The following is a 9,113-nucleotide window of genomic DNA, read 5'->3' as shown; positions in this document are numbered from 1 at the left end:
AGGTGTTGACCTCATTCTGTAGACGAGTGTTGACCGTTAAAACATCCTCGTGTTCCTGCGACAAGCGATACAGTTCCTCTTGAGTCCTGGCTAGCCGTGTCTCCAGCCCAGATCGATCACGAGCGCCCAAAGACAAGGTCGAGAGTTGTTTCCGCTGATCCGCAAGATCTTTCTCTAGCGAGACGACATGCGATTCCGCAGCCATCCTAGCTTTGCGCTCATCCTCCAGAGCCATATCCAAGTCCTTATCTTCGTTTGACACGCTCGCTCTTGCCGATCGGACTTCCCGCCCTCGAGAAGCTTTCAGCAATTCGAATTGCCTCGTCATGTCCTCCAAGTCTGCGTTGATCCTGTTGCGATGCGATTCGATACTCTTCATCAAGGTATTGAGTCGTGAATTCTCCTTGACTTGTTCGGCCAATTGTCGGTCTGTCACTTTCTTGGCCTGCTCCAGGACATGAACGTGCTCCACAATCGTCTTATTCTCTCGACTTCGAAGCAGCGCAATTTCCGCATCCCGAGATTTCATTTCTCCAGCAGCTTTTGTCAACTCCCTCTCAGCTTCCAGAGCCGTATTTCGATGCGCAGCGAGCTCGACTTGGCATTGGTGCAGCTCCGATTCGAAATGACGCCGTTTGGCATATTCCTCCGCGAGTTGACGACTAGTCGACTCCATACGTCGAGCCCAATCAGCCTTTTCGTCTTCAATCAAGAGGACCGCATCTTCAAGATCATTGTATTTATCTTGCATCTCTGCGAGGCGTTTCTCGAGGTCCTACACGCGTGTGGTCAGAATCATAGCCTTCTTCACTTTCCACTTACCTCTCTTGCATTGTTGGCCGCTTTGAGTTGTTGCTCCGCCACATCGACCTGACTCCTGACGCCCCGGAGCTCGCCTTCGATCCCACGCCGCTTCTCGTGAACCGCCTCGATCTCCTTTTGTAGCTTTTCAAGTTGCGACTCCTTCTCCTTGAGTCCATTCTGAGCATTCAACAAATCCCTCTGAGCGTTTGTATGACTCGTCCGCAATCCTTCGACATCCACTCGTAGCTGATTGGCCAGATTCTGTGCATTATCCCGTTGCTCATCCAAGGCCTTCTGTAATGACTTTGTCTGATCTCTCAGGCCGGCCATTTCAGCCTCTCGAGACTTGTCTGCTTCACGTCGCTTGACATCCTCGGACGACTTTTCATCCATGACTCGACGGAGATCGTCAATCTCCCTCTCAAGTTTCTGTCGGATCGTCGAATGTTGACTGCGTTCCGTATCGCGAGTTTGAAGCTCCGCAGCCAAGGCATCGATCTTCACCTGCATGGTGGCTTTGGCCTGTTCGACAGCCTCCTGTGCTTTCAAATTGGTTGCTTGCCTGGATTCCATTTCGGACAATTCGCGTTGCTTGGCAGCAATGGTCGATTCATGTCGCTTGATAGTGCTCAAGAGCTCTTCATACTGCAAAGTTGACCGCCGAAGCTCATCGGTCAATGTAGCCACCTGAGAAGTGTACGACTCGCTGTTTCAAATGAGCCAAGATCAGGGAGGACGCAACCACTCACTTTCTCGTCTTTTCCAACTGCAGCCTCTTTTCCAGCTCTTTCACCGCCAGGTCATTCCTCTCCCTCGACCTCTTCACAGCCTCCTCTTTCTGCCCCACCTCCCGCTTCAATGTCTCTACTTCTCGAGACAAGGTATCCTTTTCACCTTCCAGTCGACTCTGGTTGCTCGTCCGCTGTTGCGACTCCTTGAGCAGATCCGCTTCGCGTTGTCTGATCTGCGTGCTCTGCTTCTCCAACATGCTAGCTTGATCCATCATGGCGTCAAAGTCGAGCTGCAGTCGTTCCAGTTTGCTTTTGGCTTTGTCAGCCGAAGCGATTGCTTGCTCTCTATCGGATCCAAGGATATCGAGATCCCCTTCGAGCTCTTTGATTTTCTCCAAGAGATCCGCTTCCCTCGTCTTCAATCGAGCAAGCATCTCATCGCGATCACGGCCAATCCGCCGTTCCGAAGACAATTCGTCCTCGATCTTGGCCTTTTCAGCAGCCAACGTCGTCTTGAGCTCTTCCAACCTCTTACGTTCCTCTTGTTCCCGCTGCTCTCGCTCCTTTGCAATCGCAAGCTCGGCCTGCTTCTTGACCAATTCGTCGTCTGCCTTGGTGGCGGCAAGCAGAGGTCGAACCTTGACGTAGAGGGACCACCATGGCCAATCTCGCAAGGCGATATATACTCTGGCGTTCCGTTGGATCGTCTTGATCGCCTGAGCACGGTTGAGCAGCTTTCGAATACGTCGTTGGGCAATGTGCATCCGAGCGGCAGATTGGAATCGTCTAAAAATATCAGTGAGAAGGTTATCTCGTCGCTCCTCGAGTTCCGCAAGCACTCCAGCTTTGAAAAAGATCTTCGTCGCTCCCACTTTATAGAATGCCTTGTCGAGCTCCAAAGCTGAGGCAATCTTCTCAGCTGCCTTGCGTCCGTCAACGTATCCTGGCGGGATGACGCCAGGCGTGAGGACCTCGTATCGAGACCTAAACTCGGCAAAAGAGTGTCGATTGGGGTATCCCAGGCGAGCGATACGAATTCCCTCCAGGACACCATTGCAGCGCAATTGATCCAAGACGAGATTGGCTTCGAGCTTTCCAGGGCGCTTCTCAGAGTTCGGCACGATACACCGGACGAAATGAGGTTGAGTGGTTCCAAGCTGCTTCATGAGTTGCCCAAGCTGTTCTTTGTGGCGTTGTCCGACTGTCCTAAAAGCTCCACGTTTGACCTTTTTGACCACCCCCGTCGGGCTGGTGTCCTCGGCATATTCAGTGAACAATGAGGCCACGGCAGGGATTTCCGACCCAGCGCAAAGTCGAGCGACAGCTTCGTTGATTGGATCCTTGTTCTTCTCCAGCCAGCCTTCTATCTTGTACTCCACATCGCCAGCATAATGCTTCACCAAGAATCCATCTCGCAGACGATCAGCCTTGAATTTGCTCTCGCCAGGATGTTTCGGCGCGCTGCCCTTGCGGGTCTCCCACAGATCATGAACTTTTTCACAGAATGACCTATCTGTTGCTTTTGGCATGATACATTCTTCGTCCAGGCAAGAGAGGATTCCGATAGGCATCGATGACTCGATGAGCTCAATGGTGGGTTGAAGGTCCAGGCCAAAGTTGACAAAGTTCCACTCGATTCCTTCTCGAGTGTACTCCTCCTGCTCGAGCGTGAACATGTGGAAGTTGAAGAACTGTGGTGATCAGCCCCAATTTTCATCTGCAGCGCACCTGTTGCAGCTTCTCATTGGTAAAGTTGATCAGGAGCTGCTCGTACGAGTTTTGCTCTGCTAAGGTGTCAGGTCTGTGGCAGAATACCCGGGTCAAGACTGACCAAAGATCTCAAATCCAGCAATATCCAGAACTCCGATGGACAGTCTGGCAGAAGGATCAGCAAGAGAATCCGGAGTATGACAACCCCTCACGCCTTAGCACTTGGTCTATCCAGGGCCCGGTTGATCCTTTCCACCATCCACCCGAATGTCTTTTCGTACACAAACTTGCAAAGTGCGCCGAGCTCATCTTCTGCCTGTTTCTTGCTTCTACTCTGGGTAACCCACTCCCTTCCGGCGCGTACTTTTGGACGCAGCACCGTTTTCGTGAACTCGGAAACGTCAATACCGAGAAGGTGACAAACTTTGTCCGCAATAGCTTGCGATTCGGGAGCGAAGAAAGCTTGATCGGATCCTGATCCAGTGATCGCGAGGTTGCCAATATGCAGGATGATGGCTGGGATTCGGAACAGCTCGAATTGTTCAGACGAAGAGAAGCCTACCACGTCCAGAGCATCCTGAGAGATGTCAGGACCTCCGCCACGTTCCCCTTACCTTGAGCAAACGCCATTCTGACAAATCATCCACACCGTCAATCTGCTGACGACTCTTTTTCAGGAAGTCGAATTGGTCAGCAGCCCCATGTAGAAGCAATTTATCTAATTTACGATGAGCTCAATGTCACACGCAGGTTGGATCGGCTCACCTGTAAGGCCCGCTTCTTTCGCCCCGGCCAGTAGCTGGTAGAACACGTGGAAACACCTTTCACCCGAAGCTCGTGCCGTCACTCGACTCTTTTCCAGCAGATACCAATCGATGTTGGCCCCAGCGATCGCTCCAGCAGGCGAGAAGAAGATCTTGATGAACTTGCCGAACCGACTTGAGTTGTTGTTCCTCATCGTCTGAGCATTACCAAACGCTTCGAGGATCGGATTGGCCTGTAAGATCTGCCTCTCCAACAGCCCAAGACTCGACGAAGCAACGGATGCGAGGTCTATATCAGAAGCTTCTTTTCCTTTGAAACTGGATGATCTTGGCAGACCAATGGCCGGAGCGAGCGATTGAGATCCTGATTTTATGAGACCGGAAGAGGAGGACTCAGCCATGGAAGAGGAGGCCGAGGAGGCAATGGCCGCGAGGTACTGAATGACTTTTTTGGTGTTTTCAGTCTTTCCAGCGCCAGACTCTCCGCTGAGAACGATCAGCTGGAAACGCACTAGGGTGTTGGATTCGCATACGTGATTAGGATACTCTGAGACTCTCTCTCCTCGCCGACCTGCTGCCATGCCCGTTCTGCAACGGCAAATATGTGTGGTGGATTCTCCTCTCGCCGCTTTTGTCTGTATTGAGCGACTATCCGCGGGGTGTAGATGGGCAGGGACCGATATGGATTCATGGAGATGAGAAAGAGGCTTAGGATGGTGTAAGCTGTGATGTGAAGCAGAAATTGGCGGACAGCTCACCCGGAATAGGTCTGCGTCAGACGACAAGAATGTGATTAGTGGGCCGGCCAATTCTGTAAAGCAAAAACCCACGTAGATACCTCCTGCACCATACCTCTGCTTGAGATTGCTGACGACACTCGCTTCATTTAGATGAGTCAAATCAGCGATATCATCGACGCCATCGAATTGAGGTGGGTTCATGGGTGAAAGAGTGTAAAGTGGTACTGTCCTGATATCGCCAGTCGTCGAGCAGACGACTTCTGCAGTCGCTTCTGGATTGCCTTCCTCCCCCGATTGAGACTTTATCCAACCGGGGACAAAGCCTTCCGTTGTATCGGGGATCCATACTCGTCTAACGGTTGGCGAGAGGTTGTCGTAAGGAAGAGATGAATGATAGGTCATTCGGCGGTTTAGCGAGACCAGGCGAGACATGGTAGAGGCGGGGAGGTGGAGCAGATGGGTGGAGGTGAAAGTGACGGTGATGGTGATGGGCGTTGAGGAGGATAGCAAAGAGACAAAGTGTGTATAAAGGATATTCAACCGTCAACATTGTAATCCATAGATATGATCATTCAACTGTGGCTGTCTTCCAACTCACCTCTTCTCGTTGAATTCCGCTTGTGCCGCTGCATCTAGAGTCGTGTCCCTAGCTTTTCGTCGAAGCAGCATAGAGGGGTCCATGATGGCAAGTAAGTCGGCTCAGACTGGCTGAGAGACTATGGTATCGACTGACACAGTGTCAAGAGTTGCTCTGTTGTTGCCGCCGCCGCCGCCGCCGCCGCTGCTGCTGCTGCTGCTTTGCGCTCGAGCCTCTGTAAGGACAATAACAGAGTAAACCAAAGGACCGTTACGGTGCGTCCATGTGATGACGGCTGAGGTGCAGTGTGACAATGTGATTGTTGATCCTGACCCTGCAGTCGCGATGTTGAACGCTATGTATTTATATGAACGTACAAGGTAGGTGATGAGATGATGAAGTCGACCTAACCCCCTTGGATGACTACTTCCTAAACGCAAAACCCCCAACACCAGAGAGCCTCGCAGAGACACGCGTGAAAAGCACTCGCGTGGCGAGATCCGGTTCAAACATTGCCACGTCATGTTAGTACCAGCCAGCTTATCAAACTCTGCCATGGCTCCAGTATACCGGCTCCTACGTTGCATTCGATAAATCCCACTCTCCAACTACACCACCAATCACTTCAACTCAACAAATATATCGACATACCAAAGCACAATCAATTCCGCAAGCAATCTACGCCCCATTGCTCAATTGAGACAAGCAACGAAACCTCCGCCTCGCGTTCGGGGCCACCACACCACACCCTCCGACCCCCAATTTCCGGTGGGCCAAACGTCCTTGAGCACGTACGGAAAGGAGCATACGATATCTGCGACAAGAGCCCCCTTACATACTACTTGTCACCTTGCCCTAGACTTCTTACTACCGTCAACATCTGATAAGCAACAGGCCGCGCGTCAACCTTCCTCCGACCGCTCTCATCACTCCTCTCCCTCTCTTCCCCCCTTTCCCATCATGTCCTCACCGTGAGTCGCTCCCTGTGTCCTTGATATACCTCGTGCTCACTGGTTTGTAGACAACAGGACTACAGAACAGGCTTGAAAGCTCCGCCAAAAGATGACCGGCCACAGACAGAGGTGAGTTGTACGTTGTCAATATGGCCCTAACTCTCGTCTCAAGGATGTCACGGCAACGGGCGGCTCATCATTCGACGACTTTGACTTGAAGCGAGAGCTTTTGATGGGTATCTACACCGCTGGATTCGAAAAACCATCCCCTATCCAAGAACAAGCCATCCCAATGGCACTCTCTGGCAGAGATATTCTAGCTCGAGCAAAGAACGGTACTGGTAAGGTGAGTTGGACTGCCTCTCTCTCTCTTGGCTCTGTCGCTTAACACCCGTGACAGACCGCATCATTCGTCATTCCTTCCCTAAACCTCGTCGACACTTCTATCCCTCACATTCAAGCTCTTCTCCTCGTTCCCACTCGGGAATTGGCATTACAAACATCCCAAGTCTGTAAGACGCTTGGGGCCCACATTCCAGGACTTCAAGTCATGGTCTCCACGGGTGGAACAACATTACGTGATGATATTATGCGATTACAAGAACCCGTTCATATTCTCGTTGGAACCCCGGGACGTATTTTGGATCTCGGTGGAAAAGGCATCGCAGACTTGAAGCGATGCAAAAGTTTCGTCATGGACGAAGCGGATAAACTGTTGAGCGAGGAATTCACGCCAGTCATCGAACAGCTATTGGCCTTGTGCCCCCAGGAGAGACAGGTCATGCTGTTCTCCGCTACTTTCCCATACATTGTCAAGGATTTCTCGGTGAGCTGGCCGCTTAAAGTCTCAGCCATGCATGCTCTCGGCTGACCATGAATGATTCAAGGATCGACACATGGTCCAACCTTTCGAGGTCAATCTCATGGACGAGCTCACACTCAAGGGTGTCACTCAATACTACGCCTACGTAGAAGAACGTCAAAAAGTTCACTGTCTCAATACTCTCTTTTCCAAGGTGACGCAACTTCATGTACTGTGCTTTCCTAGCTAGCTGACGCTCCGGGACCCATAGCTGCAAATCAACCAATCCATCATCTTTTGTAATTCTACCAATCGTGTCGAGCTGCTCGCCAAGAAGATCACAGAACTCGGCTACTCATGTTTCTATTCTCACGCAAAAATGCTCCAGGCTCATCGAAATAGAGTCTTCCATGACTTTCGAAATGGAATGACGAGGAATCTCGTCTGCTCAGGTGAGTGAATTGAGAGCGAGGAGACACATCTACTGACCCGCCTTTCAGATCTTCTCACTCGAGGTATCGATATCCAAGCTGTCAATGTCGTCATCAACTTCGATTTCCCGCGAACCGCTGAGTCATATCTCCATCGGATGTAAGTACTACTCAGGTCACTCGACTTTGGAGATACTGATGTGGTCTCAGCGGTCGATCTGGACGTTTTGGACATCTTGGATTGGCTATTTCACTTCTGACGGTGAGCCAGGCGCTCAACACCTCCCAGTTGACACCTTTTGCAGATTGAGGACCGTCACAATCTGTATCGTATCGAATCTGAACTAGGCACTGAGATTGCCCCTATTCCCGGAACCATTGACCCTGTGCTCTATGTCGCTCCGTCCTCTATCGAACCAGAACCTGCTGCAGCTCCTCCCCCCCGGGCTGCTCCCCCCAAGCTTGCAGCGTCGTCTCAGCCTGGCTCAGCGGTTCCGGCTCAGCCTCAGCCCCCTCAACAACGAGCGGGCAACAGTGCCACGCCAGCTGCGCCGAAACACAACAGTGCGACGCCGCCTGCTCCCTCTCAGCCTGGACAACAAACAAGCAACGGTCAACAGAGCAATGCGAACTCGAATGATAGGGCTTTGAATAATGCGTCCGGCGTCAATGGAGCCAATGTACCGCCAGCCGAATCTCAGAATCAACGAAGACAGAATGATAGACCGCCCCAGAATCAGAACCAGAATCAGCAGAGCAACCACCCTGGCGGTCCCGGAGGTGGACGTGGTGGATACGAGGGAGGCCGAGGAGGCCAGCGTGGTCGTGGTGGAAGAGGGCGAGGTCAGCCACCCAGCGGAGGAAGAGGTGCTGCACCAATTGGAGCGGGGCAGGCATAGGTGGATCGGTGATATAGGAGTGGGCTCAGTCGGCAGGTGTGGACGCATGATGAGAACCAAGACTATCTTACGAGGTGGGGGAGGGGCACAGAAGGATGCGGATAGTCTGAGTGAGAGGAGTGCAAGGGAGCGAGCATTGCAACCGTTGGAGGTAAAAGTCGAAGTATGATAGCCCTGGAGATTCAACTCTCCACCAGCGAATGCGCGCAGAAATCACCTGTATGTGTTACAGGTTTGATGATGGGGAGGCAGTGAGCGTGCAGAAGCGGAGGCCAAGTGACCATTTCACGTATAGCTACATAGCATCGTCTTTCGTCTGACAATCTATGCAACTCGAAAATGGGAGGGTCCTCAGCTAGCTTCAGCGGAACCAAAATGAAATCAAGGTTCGGATAACGGCGAAGGGCAATTAGAGCCGGCGGAGAACGAGGGGCGACGACGGGGGGTTCAAGAGAGACACGTCTCTGAACAAGTGACCACCTCTTCACCATCGGCTACATACCTTCTTAGCTCAGTCTCTTCTGTCTCATTCCGTCTCTTGATCCAAACTCTGTCTCGGCTGCTGGCGATAAGTCTCATCACTTTTGAGATTGTACAAGAGTTGCCCATCGCCAAATTGACGATCTATCTCACTTGGTACACGCGCATTTAGGTATCTAGATCCCCCTTGTCACACATCCTTGGCGTCATACCTCCCCGGAA

General features: G+C 51.9%; 2 protein-coding genes across 2 annotated transcripts; one reads left to right on the top strand and one right to left on the bottom strand.

Annotated features, from left to right (window-relative positions):
* Positions 1-1,505: 1,505 nt before the first annotated feature.
* Positions 1,506-4,757, bottom strand: BD324DRAFT_334071 (P-loop containing nucleoside triphosphate hydrolase protein). Its single transcript, XM_022012518.1, has 7 exons — positions 4,543-4,757; positions 4,011-4,495; positions 3,860-3,963; positions 3,458-3,822; positions 3,367-3,410; positions 3,264-3,319; positions 1,506-3,226 (listed from the first exon to the last, which is right to left on the bottom strand). The coding sequence occupies exons 1-7, from the start codon at positions 4,698-4,700 to the stop codon at positions 1,550-1,552; spliced, it is 2,889 nt and encodes a 962-aa protein (XP_021867624.1). The 5' UTR covers positions 4,701-4,757; the 3' UTR covers positions 1,506-1,549.
* A 1,597-nt stretch (positions 4,758-6,354) lies between these two features.
* Positions 6,355-8,411, top strand: BD324DRAFT_585296 (P-loop containing nucleoside triphosphate hydrolase protein; the record flags this gene model as incomplete). Its single annotated transcript, XM_022013734.1, has 8 exons — positions 6,355-6,408; positions 6,452-6,625; positions 6,680-7,105; positions 7,167-7,295; positions 7,353-7,533; positions 7,582-7,672; positions 7,723-7,774; positions 7,818-8,411. Coding segments are annotated over 8 exons (1,701 nt in total), but the record flags the coding sequence as incomplete, so codon positions are not given.
* Between the last annotated feature and the right edge of the window lie 702 nt (positions 8,412-9,113).

Source organism: Kockovaella imperatae (genome assembly GCF_002102565.1).
Source record: "Kockovaella imperatae strain NRRL Y-17943 chromosome Unknown BD324scaffold_30, whole genome shotgun sequence".
Lineage (NCBI taxonomy): Eukaryota > Fungi > Basidiomycota > Tremellomycetes > Tremellales > Cuniculitremaceae > Kockovaella > Kockovaella imperatae.
The sequence above is the reverse complement of the archived record's forward strand: the minus strand, read 5'-3'. Positions and strand labels throughout refer to the sequence as shown.

Bases quoted from the DNA above. Each gene is read 5' to 3' on its own strand.
- BD324DRAFT_334071 (XM_022012518.1), bottom strand. From the start codon at position 4,700: ATGAATCCATATCGGTCCCTGCCCATCTACACCCCGCGGATAGTCGCT. The intron at 3,823-3,859 runs GTAAGGGGAACG...GACATCTCTCAG, and splicing joins CAGAATGGCGTTTGCTCAAG to GATGCTCTGGACGTGGTAGG. The intron at 3,320-3,366 runs GTCAGTCTTGAC...ACACCTTAGCAG, and splicing joins TGCTGGATTTGAGATCTTTG to AGCAAAACTCGTACGAGCAG.